Source organism: Equus przewalskii, chromosome 1, assembly GCF_037783145.1.
Source record: "Equus przewalskii isolate Varuska chromosome 1, EquPr2, whole genome shotgun sequence".
NCBI lineage: Eukaryota > Metazoa > Chordata > Mammalia > Perissodactyla > Equidae > Equus > Equus przewalskii.
In genome coordinates this window covers 6,399,259-6,419,461 of record NC_091831.1, presented here as the reverse complement: position 1 = coordinate 6,419,461, position 20,203 = coordinate 6,399,259, and the positions used below count along the sequence as shown (strand labels likewise).

At 50.5% G+C, this 20,203-nt stretch overlaps 1 protein-coding gene across 2 annotated transcripts in view; it reads left to right on the top strand.

Annotated features, from left to right (window-relative positions):
• The first annotated feature begins 8,056 nt into the window (after positions 1–8,056).
• DOCK1 (dedicator of cytokinesis 1) overlaps positions 8,057–20,203 on the top strand; it is a 503,206-nt gene continuing 491,059 nt past the window's right edge. For both annotated transcript variants that reach the window (XM_070566542.1, XM_070566478.1), the window contains exon 1: positions 8,057–8,353. In XM_070566542.1, coding sequence (XP_070422643.1) covers positions 8,308–8,353 — 46 coding nt within the window. In that variant the 5' untranslated portion in view covers positions 8,057–8,307. The remainder of the gene's footprint in view (positions 8,354–20,203) is intronic.

Sequence of the window (20,203 nt, the reverse complement as noted above, 5' to 3'; positions counted from 1 at the left end):
CACCTGTACGGTGGCCAGTAGAACAACACATGTCACATCCACCCCATCAATTTGCTGTCAAGACTAAAGTCACATAGTGGGTTAAAAGTCTGGGGTCTGACGTTAGAATGACTGGGTTCAACCTTGAATCTACTGCCTGTTAGCGGTGAACTCTGGGCACGTTACAGAGGACCTTTGATGCTGAACCTCTTCATCTCAAGTTCGTGTGCCTGATGCACAGTAAGCCAACCACTGAGACACTGGTGCTTGGAGACGGAGAAGGATTTATTCGAATTGGCCAAACTGAGAAGGCAGGAGCAGGTTCTCCCAAATCTGCCTTAATAAGAGAAGAAAGCAGGGTTTTGTATAGAGCTAAGGCCGTTTCTGAGGAATAAAGGAGTAATTGTGTTTCTTTCACTCCAGATAAGCCCTTGGGCAATGAGACTGCTGGGCATCAACAGCCGGTGGAGGCTGGTTATCTGGTGATCATATCTTTCTTGAAGGCATTCTTTGTCTTCTATTTAAAACAAGCTCATAAATCCTTGTGACTCTTGAGTCATCCCTCAGGTTAAGAAAAAAAGCAGCAAATTGACAAGATTAACTTTGTTTCATAACAAGGTTGAAAGGTAATCTTACTGGATATTTACAGTGACCCTCAGGTACCTGGCTTTACCTTTAGGAGCCTCAGTTTCCTCATCTGTAAAATGGGGAGAACCACAGTGCCTAACTCATAGGTTATTGTGAGCATTAAAGGCTCTGAGTGCATTCGTGGGCACATTCTCAGTAAATTAGCTGTTATTGTGCATAGGTTTAATTAGTAATGTCAAAACCCTAAAGGACTTCCCAAGTTCATCCTCCTTTCCTCTTAACTCATTTTCTAGATCCAGTTTCTCTTTTCTGTAGTCCATCTTCCCTTTTGCCACCAGGGTGAGCTTCCTAAAGCACAGATTTGGAACCTGCTGGCCCCTTGACTTGGGGGTCACAGCCCTTCCCCTCTGGCCCTCTATCCTGCCAGCACTCTCCATCCCACCCCCATCCTCCTGTCCCAGGTGCTGAACACCTTCCCTGCTTGGACCATTTCTCACACTCTTCCTTCTGCCTGGAATGACAGGTCACTGTCATGTCTCACCTTCTCCCCCAGATTGTCACCTCTTTGTCTGCTTTCCCTGATTCCTCCAGCTAGCACACATTTCTCTTTCTTCCAGACACTGCTGAGTCTCCAGAGGCAGAGTGTGGGTTTGTGTGTGTGTCTGGGCCCCTTCACTGACATCCCCAGCGCCTGCCCGCAGCGGGCCTTTCGTAGGTTGGCACTTACCTAGACTCCTCCGTGGTGCCTGAGAAGGAAGCTCTGGGCAAAGGGACCAGCCCATGAGGCCCAGAAGAGGAAGTGCTGTCTCTGCCATTTGAACCGTCAGCTGGCAACAGCAAGACCCTGGAGCAGAGCCAGCCTCCAGCGCTGGGGCCCACATCCTGTCCCTGGCTTTTGAGGTGGCTCTGGGTGTATGACAGCGGGAAACCTTGGCAGCTACTGTGCAGGCAAATGCAAGAAGCCAGGGAGGAGAAATTTATTTCCCATTGTTCTGGAAGCTGGAAGTCTGAGATCAAGGTGTTGGCAGGTTGGCTTCTCCTTGAGGCCTCTCTCTGTGGCCACCTTCCATGCCCTCACATGGCCTTTCCTGTGTGCACACACATCCTTGATGTCTCTTTATGTATCCAAATTTCCTCCTCTTGTAAGGACAGTAGTCAGATTGGATCAGGGCTCATCCTAATGGCCTCATTTTAACTTTATCATCTCTTTAAAGGCCCCCAAATACAGTCACATGCCGAGGTACTGGGGGTTAGGGTTTCAACACATGAATTTTGCAGGGGACACAATTCAGTGCACAACACTGGGTCCCCAAAGGACAACCAGGATGGTGTTGAACAAAGAAGGAAGAGTCGGGCGAGGACAGATAAACCCAACAGATACTCACTGTAATTCCTGACCACCTCTTCCCCTGGCCAAGATGCTTCCTGCTCTATGCCCAGAGCAGTGGGCACTTTCAGAACCGGAGACAGGAGGGGTCTCATCTGAGTAAGTTTAAAAGGAAGAGGGGCTGGCCCCAAGGCCGAGTAGTTAAGTTCGTGTGCTCTACTTCGGTGGCCCGGGGTTTCACCAGTTCTGATCCTGGTCACAGACATGGCACTGCTCATCAAGCTATGCTGAGGGAGCGTCCCACATAGCAGAGCCAGAAGGACCCACAACCAGAATATACAACTATGTACTGGGGGGCTTTGGGGAGAAGAAGAAGGAGGATAAAAAAAAGAAGATCAGCAACAGATGTTAGCTCAGGTGGCAATCTTAAAATAAAATAAAATAAAATAAAATAAATAAAAGAAAGAGGCTGTGAGAATTCCAGAATTTCCCAGATAGCAAAAAGTACCTTAGAGATATGCACCACCAATCCCACCATGACAACAATGGCACCCATTTATGAGCACCAACTCTGACTTTATGGTCTCCATTTCTTTCCTCACTATCTTTGTGTTTTCCTCTACATTTCTGGGCACATGGAGCATATTGATAACACTGTTTTAAGGTCCTTGTCTGCTAATTCCATCATTCCTGTCCTTTCTGCATCCGTTTTGATGATGGATTCTTTTCCCTGGCTAAGGGTCACATTTTCCTGCATCTTTGCATGACTAGTCATTTTTGGTTGGATGCCAGACATTGTGAACTTTACATTGTTGGTGCTGGGTTTATTGTATTCTTTTAAATAGCACTGGACTTTATTCTGGCATGCTCTTAAGTGACTCAGGTTCAGTTTCATTCTTCTGAGCTTGCTTGTAACCTTTACTATTTACTAGAGCAGCCTGTAGGTTAGGGCTACTGTAGCCCCATGATGAAGGTGTGGTCCTTTGTGGGACTCTATATTATGAGGTCTTTCCACCCTGGCTAGAGGGTACACTAAGCACCATGTGAGCTCTGGAAATTATTCAGGGCCTGCTATTGTCTTGTGTTCTCGCTGCAGCTAGCCTCATGGAGTTTCACTCCACAAGTGCACAGATCAGTATTCAGAGACTCCGGCAGCCCTTCTGCAGATCTCTGGCTTTCTTTCTCTGTGTGGGCAGCCCTCTCTGCCTGGGTTCTCTGACCTGCAAGTCCCAGCAGCCTTGCCTTCTCTGGACTCCAGTGTCTGTCTCCACTCAGTGAGACCCCAGGCTTGAGTCTCCCTTTCTGTGCTTCAGCCCAGAAACTGCCTCCAGGAAACCAGCTGGGCAGCCGTAGGGCTCAGTCCATTAGTTTCCTTTCTTTCAGGGATCACACTCCTGCACCGTGTGATGTCTGATATCTGGAAACCATGTTTCATCTGGAGCCCCCACCAGTGTTAAGCTCTGCTACCATCATCCCATTAAATCTTCATGACACCCTAGAAGTCAGACCATTTTAAAAACAAGTAAACTTAAGAGCAGCCGGGTAACTTTCCTAGAGTCAGACAGCTGCCAAGCTCTTGGTCACGTGTCTGGTTGAGTCTATGAATGCCACCCTGCACTATCTGAGGCCTCTGAGGTCCAGAAGGGGACCCCGAGGGCATCTACAACCCTCAGCCCTTGCAACCCAGATCCAGGGCTCCTTCCATTCTAGGGCATTCTGCCAAGTGCAGGTGTCCTGGCCCCAGCTCCAGAGCTCATTTCTTTGTGTACTCAGTGTGGGAAGGAGTGCTTGGTCTGCATTTATATTCACAGTCACACTTGCCCACAAGGCACATTAGCGCAGCATGCAGCATCCTCTCCGGAACAACATATTTGCTCTGTGGAGCTGGCTGAAGTTTTAACACCCAGGGTCTGCTGTAATAACCTTCACGGAGAGTGCTGAGTCGTGCACCTGCAGGTGAGGCCCAGCCCAAGCTCTCAGGGTGAGGCCGGGCCAGGCTCCTGTCTCGCAAACTGGTTTTTAAATTTCAAGCACTTCCCTTCCTCCACTTTAACTTTATTTTATACAAAATTTCAAACATATAAAAAAGCAGAGAGATGAAACACTCACAGACCCAACACCTAGATTGAACAGTCTCACTTCATCTTTTTTTGTTTCTACTGTAATAAAGTCAGTGACCAACACAGTGACACTTCACTTCCAGACACTGCAGCATGCATCTCTAAAATATAAGGATGTTTTCCGACATAACCACAATACTACTATTATTACACTCAGTAAAGTAAATAATAACTTAAAAATATTATCTAATACTGGTCCAGAATTAAAATCTCCTGTTGTCCTTAAAATGTTCTAGAGTTGGTTTGTTAGAAGCAGTATTCAGTCAAGGACCGCACATCACATGTGAACGTTATATTTCTTTTCTTTTCTTTTTTTTTTTTTGAGGAAGATTAGCCCTGAGCTAACATCTGTGCCCATCTTCCTCTGCTTTATATGTGGGATGCCTGCCACAGCATGGTTTGCCTAGTGGTGCCATGTCCACACTGGGGATCCGAACTGGCGAACTCTGGGCCGCCGAAGCAGAAGGTGCAAACTTAACCGCTGCGCCACTGGGCCGGCCCCTCAACATTCTATTTCTTAAGTCTTTTAAAATCTAGAACTCTTCTCTCCCAGCCACCCATTTATTTTTTCAATATCAACTTGCTGGCAACGCCAGAGCAGTGTCCTAGAGAAGGTCCCACCTTCTAGCTTTGTCTGACTGTATTTCTTGTGGTGTTTAACTCATTCCTCAATCTCCTCTATTTGCTGTAAACTGAAAGTTAGATCTAAAGACTTGATTATACATTTTGTGCTGTGTGACATTGTGCACTGTGACCACATGCCTGGTCATCTAATAAGATGACAAGATGTGCCCCTGGGTCAAAGCGGGCAGCCATTAGATGCTTCGCTGCAAGACCACATTCCTCCCCTTTCAACTGGCAAGTATCTGTGGTCACGCCCTGTTTGAAGCCTGTAAAATCCCCACTTCCCTGTCTCATGCTCATCTGCGTCCTTCCCCCCAGACTCAACATGCCCCCTCCTCACTGTGCCTTCTCGTACCTCCCCCAGGCAAGGTTTTGCTGAATTTATCTCTTGAGTTTGCATCAAAAATACGGAAAATTTTTTGAAATTAAGCAAAAATACCTTTCAAAATTTAAAACTGTAATATCGATTATTCTTTTTCATTGCTCCATCCCAAAAGTCTGCTATGTCTTGGGAGGGAGTCACTAGTCTGACCTCCCACTGATGCTTAGGACGGGGCCCCTGGGAACCCCAGTACTCTGGGGTGGGTCGCACTTGCAAGCGTGGCACAGACCCAAGTCCTGCACGATGCCTGGGAGGTACTGTGGAGATCTGTGGCCCAGCCATGTCGACACAGGAGTCAAAAATACCCACTGACCACAACCCCCAAGGCTCCTGGAATCGGACATAGAGCCAGTCCCAAGCTCATGCAACCACGGGGCAATGAGCCAGGGCCGTGGACTCGATTTAGAGCCACAAATGAGACCATTGCTGGGGTCAGCCAGGAAATGCCGATGAACCTTCTCAGGGCTGCAAGGACTGCGGCCACATGTACAACTTCTCAGCCAAGCTTGGGCACACATCGCAATAAGGCTCATTGTCTCAAACACAGGGTCCATGGGCCCATGGTCCATCTGGAGTTTTTAAATTCTGATTTAGAAATTTATTTATGTGACAGTCTTACAAAAGTACATGAATTCCACACCACATTTATTTATATATTCAGTGGGTCACTTTTAGCAGAGTGAAAGTGGCAGCTGTTCTAGAAAATGTGAAGCAGGAGGCTATCAAACAAAGAGCATCACATGAGGAAGATAACCAGTCACCATGTCTTACCTGTGTAGCTTCATCTTCTCCTGTGACCCTCAAAATAGCCTCGTGGGGTGGGCAGCATTACCCCTACTTTATATGGAGGATGTCAGGGGCCTAAGGCTTAGAAACAGAAAATGGCCTGAAACGGAAGGAGAATGTTGACACAGCTGGCAATGGCAAGGCCAGGCCTCCGAGGGCTGTGTGGCTCTCGAGCCCCTGGTCTTTCACTACAACACCCCATCTTCCCCAATGTGCAGCCACACAAGCAGAGCTGAAATTGGGCATAAAAGAGAAGGTAGGGATCACCAAAGTTTGTTTTTCAGGTTTTCTTTGCAGAATTCCGAATTCCTAGCAAGATCTAAAAGACCATTCTACTGCAGGCCCATTTTGTGTCACTTCTGTGTTGTTCCCTATGCTTCAGACATACTGGCCTTTCGGTTCCTTGAGGGCTTTGTGTTCCTTTCCTCCCCAGGGCCTTTGCACATGCTGTCCCTCAGCCGTTCACCTACCTAGTTTCTGCTTATCCTTAAAGTCTGGGCCGACATTGTTTTCTCAGGGAAGCCCACCCTGACCTAGAGTAGGTCAGGCCACCATGTCGTTTGTCTTGGAGCACTCTACTTCTCCTGTACAGCACCTTCCCAGGTGTTCCTCCTTCAAGGAGTCAGAGTCACTAGGCCATGGGTTCAGGGTCTGAGCCCCTGAGGTTTCTAATTTCCACAGAAGGCTATAAGTGTGTGCATGAGGCTGTGTGATCGGAGCCTAGTTACCTTTGCTCTGTGGGACTTAAGTTCTTTATCAGTAAAACAAGGCCTATAAAGTTCTATGAATCTGTGGTTGATTATCGTAAACTCTCAATTCAAAGGCAATGGCATTGCATCCTCTTGAATACAGCAGATTCCCTCTCATCCACCCAAACTGACAAACTCCTGGCGCATTCCCAAGTGTTCATTTAATGTGCATTCTGGGTGGAACGCTGAGATTTCCCTGGCTCATTGTGGCCCCAAGGGCAGACGACGGGCCATCTAGGCAGCAGAAAGGTGGCCCACCTGGCCTTTCCTAGGCCCTACTGGTCCCCTCCCCAGCTCTGCCACCCAGTGCTGTCCCTACCCCATGGAGCCTTCCATCCTTTTTACCTTCCTTCCTCCAGCCCCTGAAGGCGCCCAGGCCGACTGCGTTGTCACTGGTTCTTAGGGCATGAAAGAGAGGAGGATAGCGTTAACAGTCCATGAAACCAAATTTACTCCATTTAGGGTGCTGCCTTCATTCTGAGGCTGTCTCCTTCCTCCTCCTTTTCTTGGCTTTAGCCTTTCTATTGCTTTCCAAAATCATGGTAAAAATAAATAGGCATGTGTGCTGTTTTAAGGTTTTCCTCGGAAGATCCGAAGCCCCATCTTTCACTGGAGTGAGCAACAGGAGAGTCTGAACACTCCCTGCAGAGCGAAGAAGTTCCTAAGAAGTGATGCGCGCTGCTCTAGACCTGGCATGGGTGTCCTTTCCCGGCCAGCACCTCTCCCAACTTCCTCTCTTCTCCCACTTCACACACCTTGAGTGCCGCTGAACCAGCAGAAGTTTCTGCAAGCCCGAGGCGGCTGAGGTCTCGGGCCTTAGCGAGGCTGTTCCTGCCTCTCCCTCCTGGCTTCTCTGGGTAACTCCACTCATTCAACACTCAAGCAAGAGGTCAACTTCCTGGAGGGTGCTCCCTGACCAGCACGGCACCATCTCTTCCCACCGCCTTGGGTGCCCTTGCCCAAGCACGAAAAGCCGGCCTATTTGTTGTTAACTTCCCTCATCACCCCCTCCGCCCTATGCCGGCTAGTTTGGTGCTCTGAGCACATCTGGGCATTGGGTAGGTGCTCAGTTAATGTCCGTCTAACGAATGCATGAACCACGTGCTCTGGAAGGCTCCTCCCAGTGGACCTCCGAGTTAGCTCAGCTCCAGGACTCACCACCAAGGCGGAACCTCATTTAGGGACATTACATCACCAGGCGCTGGTCTAACCCCCGTGCTGTACAAACCACACGCTTCATAAGACTCATAGAAATCCCTCGTCCCCCGGGGGCGCACCCCTCTCATTGCATGAGACCCAGTCCCCAGGAGGGCTCACTGGTTCAAGGAGACTCTGGATAATGAGAAGACGACGTCCCTGCGGGGGGCTCCATGGGGTGTCCGGGGGCCGGGAATGCGGGGGACGGGTGGGGCGCGCTGTGATCGGGCTGGGTTACCGGGTCGGCGGCGGCCGCGGGGGCCGCGGGGTAGGGGCGCAGCCGGGGCGCCGGCGGGGTCGGGGCGCGCGAGGGCGGGCGCGCAGCCGGCGGCCGTCCCGCCTCTCTCCGGAGCTCCCGGCCTTTCCCATCCGGCCCGCGACGCTCCGCCCGCCCCGTCCCACATGACACCGCCTCCGCCGCAAACTTTTTCCTCCCATCCTGTCGCGGCTCGAAAGGAATGGAAAATGGCGGCCTAGGCGCGGAGTTTCCTGCCCGACCGGCGGCGGCGGCGGCGGCTCTCGCGGCGGCCTGGGGCGCGGGCCCCGCGCGGCGCCATGACGCGTTGGGTGCCCACCAAGAGAGAGGAGAAATACGGCGTGGGTGAGCAGCGCGCGCCGCCCGCTTCGCGCCGGGCCTGCCCCGCGTCCCCGCCGCCGCGCCCGCCACTTGCCCCAACTTCTCGGGGCGCGGCGCTCCGGGCGGCCGGGGCCTGGCGGGGCGCGGGCGGCGGGGCGGGGGTGCGCCGAGCCTGTTGCAGCCGGCGCGGGCGGCGCGGGCGGGATGCGGAGTGGCCGCGGCGCGGGAAGAGGCGTCTTCGCCCCGCCCGCCCGCCCGCGCCGCCCGGCCGAGCGCCCGATCGCACCCCGTCGGCTGGCTCTGCCCACTCGGACCCCGGGCGCACGCTGTCCCCGCGCCCCCGCCGGAGCCCGGGAAAGCCGGGCCGGGGACACGCGGGGGTGAGGGGCGGGTTGTGTCACTTCCCGAGGGTGTCCCCTCCGACGTCCAGTGCTCGGGCGGGCACCCCAGTGGCGGAGCCTTCCAGTCTCCGGGGCTTCCCCTAACTCGGAGATCCCATTCTGCCCGCGGCCGAAGCCTTCAGTTTGGCTGGGCCCGGCCGGGCAGCCCCGGCGTCATTGTTCTGCCGCGCCTTTTTGCTTTTTGGATGAAGTTGTGTTCAGAGTCTGGGGCTCGGTGTGGACAGTTTCAAGTTGCAATGATCAAAGCGAAGAATTGTTCTCTGCCCAGTAGGAAGTGGCCTGCGCCACCCGGGCGGGCCGAGCGCGCTGCCCGCCACTTGGTGGTCGCGCCCTGGGCCGTGCGGGACCCTCGGAGAGGAGCAGCCGAGCGCTCCGCTGTCCCCGGGGCCCGGAGAGCTGGTTGGGGAGGGCGGGGACCTGTTTTGGCTCCGCCGCTCTTTGTCGTTTCCTGAGGGGAGTGGGGGAATCGGGTTGCAAGTTTACATTTCGGACGGAGTGACTACACATTCCAGAGAGCGAGGCTTTCCTTAATGGCAAACGAGCAGACCCCGGCCCTTGCCGCGCTCTGCCGGCCTCCGCAGGCCATTCGCAGCCCGGCCTGCCGAGGCCTGTGGGCTCCTGTCTTCTCTACCCCGGGTTCCCGTCCGCCCCGGCTGCCCTCTGGGATCCCTGGATGTTCCCGGTGATTTTAAGTCTCACTTTCCTCCTGCTTTTCCATCCAAAGGAGTCCTGACCACCTCCCTCACCCAGGCCAGACTCTGCCCCACTTGCAAGGCCTCTTGTGACCTTGGCCTCCCCTCTGCCGCTGGGTTGTGCCCTCTAGGGCTCCGGCTCAGCCTGCCCTGCCCTCGGGTCTCTGAGCCCGTGCAGCGCCCCGCTGGCTCCAGGAGTGTGGTGCCCACTCCCACGGCTGGTCTGGTTCAGTCCTGGCCCTCTGACTTTTGGAAAGCCTCCTAGGTGGCTTTAGCCCCCAGGGCTCTCCTTTATGAGACTCCAGTTGCTTATCTCTGCTAGATGCTTGGACAGTGGCCTTGGGAACAGGCCTGAGCCTGGGTCCCCCTCTCTGGGCCTACAGTGGCTTGTGCCACACACCGGTTGGGGGGCCTCCTGGCTTCAGGACCACTGTGACGGAGCTCCCTTCCTGCCTCTGTTTTAGAGATGTGGAAACTGAGGCTCAGACATGCACAAAGGTCAGTGGCAGAGGTGGGCTTTCTGACTCTGTGAGCTGAGCCTGCACCCTGTGTGCTTCTGCATGGATTCAGCTGGGGGCACGTCGTGCAGAAACCTCCCCATTAATCTGCATTTGATGAGGGAGGGTTGGGGTGGAGATGCTAGCTGGGATTGTTTCAGGTGTGGTGGCAATGGGGTCCAGGCTGTGGTGAGCCTGCTGGGGTGATGTGTATGGGGAGAGAACTCAGGACAGACCTGCAGGGAGCACAGCACTGAGAGATGGAGGAAGAGCTGGAGGACTGAGGAGAGGCAGGAGCAAGCAGAGGAGCCAGGGGCCCACCACCCTGCAGAGGGGGCACGGAGCAGCTCTAGCTGGGGCGCAGGGCTTGCCCCCTCTGTCCTGTGCGGTGGGGACTACAGAGGCAGAGGGAAGATCAATTGCTTCCCCTCTCTCACACCACTACTAAGTGCTGCTCCCTGGCTTGAACCCTTGCTGTGGTTCTAGAGTTCATGCTCTCCTGCACTGTACTCCCAGGAGCTGGGGGAGGGGCTTCTCTTTGGAGCACTGCATTTGAAGCCACCTTGATACATTTCCTTGGCTCCCTGGGTGATCTGATGGTGTCATTGAGGAGACTGTAGGTATGATACCTGTAGAGTGGCTTGACTGTCGTGTCTAGAGGACACCAGAAGGTAAGTTCAGGGATAGAGTGAGCAGAATCTCCTCAGTGGGGAGGTGGTTGAGGGCAAGAACATGGCTGTGTCCCTCCCCATTAAGTCACACGCCTCGCAGAAGCTTCCTTAGGACTCACTGCTGTGACTTCTAACGTAAAACCTTTGGCTGATACTTCAGTTTTAAGAAAACTTTTTTCCAAAGAAGAAAAGTGTCTGGATGGTTTTGCCAGGTGTGTCTAGGAAGGATGTGAGTGGCTGTCAGGTAGAAGAAAGAGTAGGGCTACTCTGCTTAGTTTCACAGGGTAGGGATGAGACCGCTGAACTGGGTGGAAATGACAAGGCAGCACAACTCGCTCAGCATCAGAAGGAGTTTTAAATAATAGAGCCTCCTACAGGGAGGGCAGGCCGGCCTGGAACAATCGATTTTGGGCAGAAGGGAAGGAAGGGATGCGTGCACTGGGGTCATCCCAGGCTTCCCACTTGTCTGGGATGCACAGGGAGGATTCCACTGGTTTTCACGAAGGGTGTGGGCTGGGAAGATGTAAGTGCTGGGAGGTAGGGATTCATTCCCATTAGCTAATTGGCTGTTTCTGCTTAAGGGAAAATTACTGGAGATACCCCTTCCCAACCACAGTGTTTTTCTGGGGAGCCTAACAACAGAGCTCTGTTTCCCTAGAGGCTTTCTGGGGGATCTGTGGGTGGGCCACACTTCCATTCTGGCCACTGACTTGGCCAATGAATGAATCACGAGGGGAAAGAAAATGATAAAACTCCATCTCATTTGGAAACATGAATCACAGCGCATTGTTTGCAAGTATTTGGACTCTGTTAGAAGCATTGTTTGTAAATTAGACACTTCAGTTATTTATTTATTTTGCAAAATCAGGCAAGGAGTAAACAGCCGATGTGTTGCTTCCTCAGCAAAGGCAGAAAATGCTGGTTCCCCAGATTCATGGTGGGGGCTGCGAGTGCCTGTGAAATTTACTAGCCTGTTAATTTCTCCCGTTGGGCTTGAGTTTGGTGGGTCAGTGTTTACAGACTTGGTTTATTAATGCTGGCATGAACTTTGACCTAGCTGTCACACCACGGCTTGGACCGTATAAACTTTTCCATCACCACCAGTAACTCAGAGTCTTAGCTCTCCACACCAGTAAGATTGTGTTCATATGGATCCTGTTCCTAAGACTGAGTAAAAAGATGCAGCATGTTCTGCCGTCACAGCTGAAGATGCTGTGCTCGCCTCTCAGTGATAGTGTGGGAGGTAAGTAATGGTCCCCCAAAATGTCTATGCCCTAATCCCCAGAATCTGTGAATGTTATGTGACATGGCACAAGGGACTTTGCAGATGTTATTAACATGAACCTTGAGATAGATGATCCTGGATCATCCACATGGGCCCAAAAAGCAGACAACTTTTCTGGCTGGTCACCGAAGAGGGACTCAGAAGAAAGATGCAGAGGTAGAGTCAGAGAGATTCTGAGCCTGGGAAGGGTTTAGTGTGCAGTTGCTGGCTCTGAGATGTAGGGACCCACTTGCAAGGACCAGATAGAGGCCTCAGGGAGCCAAGGGCAGCCCTCACCTGACAGCCAGCAAGGAAACAGGGACCTCAATCCTACAGTCCCAGCTGGATTCTGCCAACACCCAAAATGAGCCTGGAAATAGATGGCAGTTTGTTATGCAGCAGTAGGAAACTAAGAGAGCCGGTGTAGAGGGCAGTGGGAGAGTGAGGCTCTCTTTCTAGCCTTTAACTCTTTTTTTTTTTTAAAGATTTTATTTTTTTCCTTTTTCTCCCCAAAGCCCCCTAGTGCATAGTTGTATATTCTTCGTTGTGGGTCCTTCTAGTTGTGGCATGTGGGACGCTGCCTTAGCGTGGTTTGATGAGCAGTGCCATGTCTGCGCCCAGGATGCGAACCAACGAAACACTGGGCCGCCTGCAGCGGAGCGCGCGAACTTAACCACTTGGCCACGGGGCCAGCCCCTCTAGCCTTTAACTTTGTTTCGAAGCAGACAGAACACTAGTGGACCAGGTGTGTTCTTCGCTCTGGCCTCTTCCGGGTAGAACTCTCAAACGAAGATGTGGGCGTGGCTGCACAGAAACCTTTTAACTCCTGGGTCTTGTTCAGTAAGTGACCTTTGAGCAAATTACTCATGCTTTCTTAGCCTCAGTTTCCTCATCTGGAAAATGGAGCCAAGCCTGCCTATGCAAAGCCCAGCAAGGATTCATTGAGAGAATGTTGGCAGAGCACGGAGCCCTGTGTTTGAGATAAGCCAAGCACTCAGTGGAGTGTTGCTTTCATTTATTTTTTACTTAATAAAGCACAGTTTAGAAATGTCGTGGCAAGTGATTTCCTGCTTGGATTTAACAGCCGCAGTTGCTGGAAGAATGCTTTTCCTCAAAAGTTGATTTCTTAGTGGTGTATTTTTGTTCCTATATCGGGGGTAAGGGACATTTGCTTGGTGTTGGGGAGCATGATGTGTATATGCCGATTAGGTGTGAGTAATGATAATTGCTAGGAATAGTGTAATGTCCAAATAAATTTGGGAGTGTGGGAGTTGCAGCGAGATCTCTTGTTATCTAGAGTAGCAAGCAAGCTGCTACTTTGGGGAAGAAAAATTAGATTTGATTCTAAGTAAATAGAAATGCAGACATTTTCATTCACTGCAGTTGCAGAAAAACCAAATTAGGGCATATTATATTTCTACAAACCTGATTTTACTTTGGAAACGTTATACAAATTTTAAATTTATTGTTGTGCTAGTGTTTGCCTTAGAATATCAGACGTTTTATCAGGATTGTCTTAAGATCTGTGAACAGTTCTTTCTCTTGTTCTCTTGTGACTTCTGAGGATGCAAGTAGTGAAAACATAGACAAAGAAACAGGCTGTTGTTGAGTCCTTTGCTGGGTACATCGGAGAATGCCACAGTGTCTCTGCCCAAGCTCGCTCACTTGCGCTCTATCCTTCCCTCCTTCCTTCCTCTCTCTTTTTTTTCTTCTTTAAACTTTGCGTTTTCAGATAATTATAGACACATGCAGTTGTAAGAAATGGTACAGAGAGATAACCCATGTACCCATTACCAGTTTCCTCCAAAGTTATATCTTGCAAAACTATAGTACAGTGTCTGAACCAGGATATTGACATCAATACAGTCAAAATGCAGAGCATTTCCATCACCCCAAGGACCCCACATGTTGTTCTTTTATAGTCACACCATCTCCCTCCTCCTTCCAACAGAAGCCCTGGCAACCGTTAGTCTGTTCTCCATTTCTATGATTTTATCATTTCAAGACTGTTATGTGAACAGAACCACACAGTATGTAACCTTTTTGGACAGGCTTTTTTCACTCAGCGTAGTTCTCTGGAGATTCATCAGGTTGTGTGTGTGTATGTCAATAGTTCATTCTTTTTCATTGCTGAGTAGTGTTCCATGGTATGGATGTACCACAGATGCTTTCAACTGTTCCCCTGTTGACGGACATCTGGGTTTTGGCTGTTACAAATAAAGCTGCTATGAACATTCATGTGCAGGTTTTTGTGTGAATGGAAGCCTTCATTTTCTGGGATAGATGCCCAGGAGTGTAACTGCTGAATTGTATGCTAGTTGCATAGTTGGTTTTTTAAGAAACTGCCAGACTTTTCCAGAATGGCTGTACCATTTCCTATTTCCTGCAGCCATATATGTGTGATCCAGTTTCTCTGTACCTCGCCAGCATTTTTAGTTATCTCTCTTGTCTATTTCAGCCACTCTGAGAGGTGTGTAGTGGTGTGTCATTGTGGTTTGGATTTGCATTTACCTTATTACAGCCCATCCTTGAGGGCTGGCTTGGTTTAATTTGGGAGACGAGCCTGTGGGCAGGTGCCTGTGCTGTGGTTCGAGGGAGGGCTGCTGCTGGAGGTGGTGCTCGCAGGAAGGGCAGCAGGAGCAGGGCTACTGAGCTGTGAAATTGTTGAGTTTGTTCCTGGAAGGGCCCTGAGTCCAGTTGGAAAGATCAGGAGTGAGAGGCTGGTTGGCAGATCAGCAGTGCTTTACACTGCTGGCCCACGTGCTCGGCAAGATGGGCACTTTTCAAACTCCTTTTGTGTCTTGAGAGGATCTTCTGAGAGGTAAGCAATGAGGAGGGGACCCAGTGAGGGCACGGAGTTTGAGTTTTAGCCCTGCCACTACCTACCACTCTTTGTTCATGTGACCTGAGAATAGTCTTTGAACCTCTCCATCCTTTTCCACATTTTCAAAATGGGTTGCTAGTGCTTTTGGGAGGGTCACAAGAGCTAATCTACCATAAGGCAGTTTGGAAACACTGTTATGCGAATAGAAATAGCATTCTTCCTATGTTTGCTTTTATTAATAAGGTGGGAAGGACTTTGGGGCTGTGATTCAGATCAGTGTGTAAAGTAAAGTATGTGTATTAGTCTGCTGCCTTAACAAAGTACCACGCTGGGGGCTTAACCAAGAGGAATTTATTTCTCACAGTTCTGGAGGCTGGAAGTCTAAGATCAAGGAGCTGGCAGGGTTGGTTCCTTCTGAGGCCTGTCCTTGGTTTGTAGATGGCTCCTTCTCCCTGTGTCCTCACATGGTCTTCCCTCTGTGTGTGTCTGTGTCCTATTCTCCTCTTCTTATAAGGACCCAGTCATATTGGATTAGAGCCCACCCTTATGACTTCCTTTTACCTCAGCCACCTCTTCAGAGACCCCATCTCTAAATACATCCAAATGCGTGCTGAGAGCTGGGGGGGGTGGGGTGGTGGTTAGAACTTCAACGACTGAATTTTTGGGGATACAACTCAGCCCATAGCATTGTGATTATCATGACATAAGGTTTTTTGTCTGAATTTTCATCTGCCTTCAGTGGCCACCTTCTGGGTCATTTTTTCCTGTAAGGCTTTGGGTTCCCAGTGCTTTGCAGACGCCTGGGAAGTGAGGCGGGGGGAGCTAGCCGACTAAGCCCCCACTTCCCTCGCAAGGCTCATGGAATTGAAGTTAAGGACTCCTACTGGTTTCTGTGTTCAAACATCAGGATTTCTTGTCATCAGATGGTGACAGGACAGTATGATCAGATAGTTTGAGAGCTGGACACGAAGTCGTGTGTGTGTAAGTGAAGGCACACTGGGAGTGGGCTTTTCCTCTGGGGTGTCTCTCGGGCTCCACCTGCCTGTGTTCACCTGCCTTTAGTATTGAGAGACTAAGATATCCGCGATATTTATTTCTGGTCTCCTTCCATTTGTTTTTGTAGTGTGAGTAGGAAGGCGAGGCTCACTCTGGTTCTGGAATCCCAGTTCTCTAGGGATGGCAAGGAGGCTTTGCTACTGGCCTCGCACATTCCCTGTCAGCGCAGTGAACAACTCCAGGGGGCACTCTTCACTTTTCAGACCATGAGGCTGGCTCCTCCCACCGGGTCACACCATGCACAGCCTGCTGTGGCCCTGGGCCGTCCTGGGAGCGCTTTAATTTCAGTAGTGCATGGGGTGGGGGAGGATGTTGGCCTGTGACAAATTAATGACTCAGTGCTTCTTGATGGTCATTTATAAGCACAGCCTTAGCACGGCGCTCTGCAGTCATCTGCTTCCCTGCGTGCAGGTGGGATGCTGAGTATCCGTGCACACAGGCCCTCTCTGCCTTCAAAAGGCAGATGGTTTCACCCCCAGACAGATGTCTGTTAGCTTGTTTAATTTTCATTTGGGTGCCTTGAAGAGAAAAAGGTTTTCTTTTAGCGTATGGTATGTGCCAAAAGATCACAGGTTTGTGGTCATAGAGATCCCTCTTTGAATCTCAGCCCCATCTCCTGCTAGCTAAGTGACCTTGGGCGAGTTGTTTACCATAAACCTTCTTTAAAAAATTGATGATAATGCCAACCTTGTTGGGCAGTTCTGGGGATAAAGAGAGAGAACCCAGCACAAACCTTGCCCTTGGTCTGTGCTTGGTCAAGTGTTAGTTTCTTTCATTCTTTATTGATTGATTGTGGGGAGAGCCTTGTGTTGCTTGAGACTGAATTCCTGGTTTAATTCAGGCTCTCCCAGCATCCCAGTCTGCCTGGTGGGCCCTATTGCTTCTGCAGCCCCTGCTTGTTTGAGGGGAGGGTCGAAGATGGGGAGAGATGTTTCATGGCTTCCCTAGAATTTTAAAGTTTGCTCCGGGGTCGGATCAGGGGCCAGGGTTCCTCTTGATTCCCAGGGGCCCTGAAGGGACTAGATGAAGGCAAATCTCTAAAGCTCCCCTGGATGAATCTCATCACAAATGTAACTCGGGGGCCCGGCCGGGTTGCATAGTGGTTAAGGTTGCACGCTTCACTTTGGTGGGCGGGGGTTCACTGGTTCAGATCCCAGGCGTGGACCTATGCACTGCTTGTCAAGCCATGCTGTGGCAGGCGTCCCACATATAAAATAGAGGAAGATGGGCACAGATGTTAGCTCAGGGCCAGTCTTCCTAGAGGATTGGCAGTGGATGTTATCTCAGGGCCAGTCTTCCTCAAAGAAAAAAACCAATAACTCAGAATCTTTATCCTGTTGCAATTACTGTTTACAGTAGCAGTTTGCTGCTGCAGTCCCTCAGGAGTGTGATACAAAATTTGTATGCCATCTTAAGTGATTTTGCTTAATGTACTTGGATAAATTAGATACATTTTTATATATAAATGTAACTATTGTGAATTCCTTTCTGAGTTAGCATTAGCTAGCTGCTGAAACAAAGAGCTCCATCGTTTCACTGGCTTCATCCCACAAAAGCTTGTTTGTCCTTCCTGTTACAGTCCAAGTGGGCAGTGGGGAGGGGGCACAGGGGCTCTGCACTGGCTAGTCATTCAGGGATTCACACTTCTCTCCTGTGGCTCTGCCTTCCACTAGGCTCTTGAGCTCCTTGCCTTTCAGCTTGTGGATGGGTAAAGAAAGAGATGAAGGACAATTCACAGGAGATTTTCTTCCCTGCCGGGGCTGGAGGTGGTGCCCATCCCTCTGCTCACATTCCTTTACCCAGAGCTCAGTCCCTGGTCAGACATAATGGCATCTGGGGCTCAGGAATGTAGTCTGCTAGGTGCCCTGCAGGACGAGGAGGGGTGAGCTTTGGTGATCTCCACATGTTCCTCTCGGTACTTATTCTCCGTCCGTCAGTAAGAGTTATGATGGACCCTTTAGCATTATGGGCTCTGAGCCCAGGGATTGTAAGTTCTCACACCTTCTCATCCCTGGGAGTCACTGGCAGAACAGAAGTCCAGACCCCTACAAAGACGTGAAGAGATGTGAATGAGGGCAGATGCTGCCATTTCCCTTGATGTGTATTCTGCTGCTTGTGTCCTCTAGATTGCAGGGTGTTCTTCTCTGTGTACTTAACCCAGAAGGTGCTCCTGGCGGGAGGGGGTGAGGTGGGGTCGACTCGTGAGCATAAGGAAAGCTGCTTTCGAAATGAGTTATCTTCATATCTGCCTGGCACTTCCTGTTCTCACTATCCTAAAACGTGCATGGCACCCCCAGACCCCATGCCTGTTGCATTCTTTTGGCCTCAGAAGGTGGTGTCCTGAAGCCTGCTAATGAGATCTGTGTCTTTGTTTCTACGTGTTGGTTTTTGTTTCTTTTCTGGAATGGAATCTTTATATTCTGCAATAACCGAGGTCTTTATGACTAGGCATGCATCGAAAAAGGCTGGAGAGTTCCATCACAGCTACAGTCCCAACTACAGTAACTTAAAGTTAGGGGTGGGGACATTATGGTGTAGGGTAAAGAGCATTTGATTGGGAGTCGGAATGCCTGGAATCCAGGCCTGGGTGCAACACTTACGCCTCGTCCACCCTCCCCGAGCCCCGGGCCCTTCTCCTGGGAGATGGAAAAAGAATAGTGCTTGTGTTCACCTCTCAGCTGCGCCTGGAGGAGCTGGCAAGATAATGTATGCGGGAGAGCTTTCAGCAGGAAAAAGGACTACTCCTTGTTGTTATTAATCTTCACTTATTATATTATTGATATTAACTTATTATAATATTGATATTATATTATTGATATTTCTAGAGAAAATATACAATTTCTGGTGATCGTTTTAATGACTTTTTAATTGGAAAAGGGCAGTGTGGCATTGTGAGCTTTACTTTTCTTAAAATTTTCTAATTTTTATTTTATTTATTACTGGACAAGTTGTCTAGTAATTGGTTAACAGTATGAGCAGAGGAGCATTCTGCATAAGCAGCTAACCTGGGCAGGTGACGCTACGTGTAGAGATGATTAGCGGTGAAGGTACGTGTGTCCCAGCTTGAGTGGTAAACACAATTGTCTTAAGCTGCGGAGAAATTAGAGATATAGTCATGCCCCACATAACCACGTTTCGGTCAACGATGGACAGCGTGGATGACAGTGGTCCCAGGACATTAGTACCATATAGGCTCGGTGTGTAGTAGGCTATGCCATCTAGGTTTGTGTAAGTACACCCTATGATGCTAGAACAGTGATGATGATGAAATCGCCTAACAATGCAGTCCTCAGGACATGTCCCCGTCGTCAAGCGGTGCATGACTGTAAAAGAAAACTGCCTTCCAGTAACTCTTTCCTTCCTTCCTTCCTTTCCTCCTGGTTGCTTGCTACCTTTGTTCTTCGACATTGGGGGTCTGGAGCCATCCTCATGGGGGGATCTGGAGCCATCCTCATGGGGCTTTTATATTCTGGTACAGGTTAGCAATCCGTTATCTGAAATTCTTGGGGCTAGTGGTGTTTCAAAATTCAGGTTTGTCTCAGTGTGCGAAGAAAGGTGGTACCCCTGCAGATGGCTTGTGTGCTGACCACCCCCAGCAGGTCCGGGCAGCACCCCGCAGTCAAACATATGGATGCAGCTGCCCGAGTGTACCAGCATGCACAGTGGGAGGGAAATAACCTCTAATTAGCCTCATCTGCACTCAGGCTAGATTTTTGCCATTAAATGAATTACAAAAACTCTGTGGTTTTGGAGCTTTGGGGGGATTGCAAGGACGTGGATCTGTGAGATTTTTTTCATGGCTAAACCAACACGTTCTGTGTTTGTCTTCTTGGAGTGTAGCATCCATCCTGGGCCCTTGGGTTCTCTGATCCACGTTCTCAGACTTTGGTGGCTGCTGCCTGATTGGAAACCCCTAAAGTACCCTTTGTGGCCTTCTTGGCCTCATTTCCTGCTACACTCCTGTCCGGCTGGGTGCCTGGCTAGTGCCAGGTCACCATCTGCGATTTGCTGCCTTAGTGTGATGTAGGATTTGTGCCAAATGTAACTTGTTCCCTGCCACCCTCCCCAGTATTGCAGGGCTTATCACATTGGCCTCCTCACCCCTTCCAGAATTGACTGTGCCCTTGGTTCTCAGCCCTGGGCTGTTCCAATAGGTGTATATAACAGCTGCCTAGTGAGAATGGTCCTCAGTCCCCCAGACCTGGGAGGGATGAGGGAGGAGGGAGGGGAGTGGAGAGAGAGAGCCTGGCGAGCATGCCCCAGAGGCAGATTGAGGAGCCCAGAGGCCTGCCTCCCCCAGAACTCACAGCACTGTCCCTTCCCCTTCTTATATTTGTTAGCAGAATCCCTAAGAAAGCAGATTCTGGGCTGAGGGAGCTCTGTGGTCCAGAGGATGAGCTCTGGTCAGTGGCGCTCAGCAAGGGGCCTGGAGCAGCTGGCCCTAAGTCTATGTGACAGAGGCCAGCTCT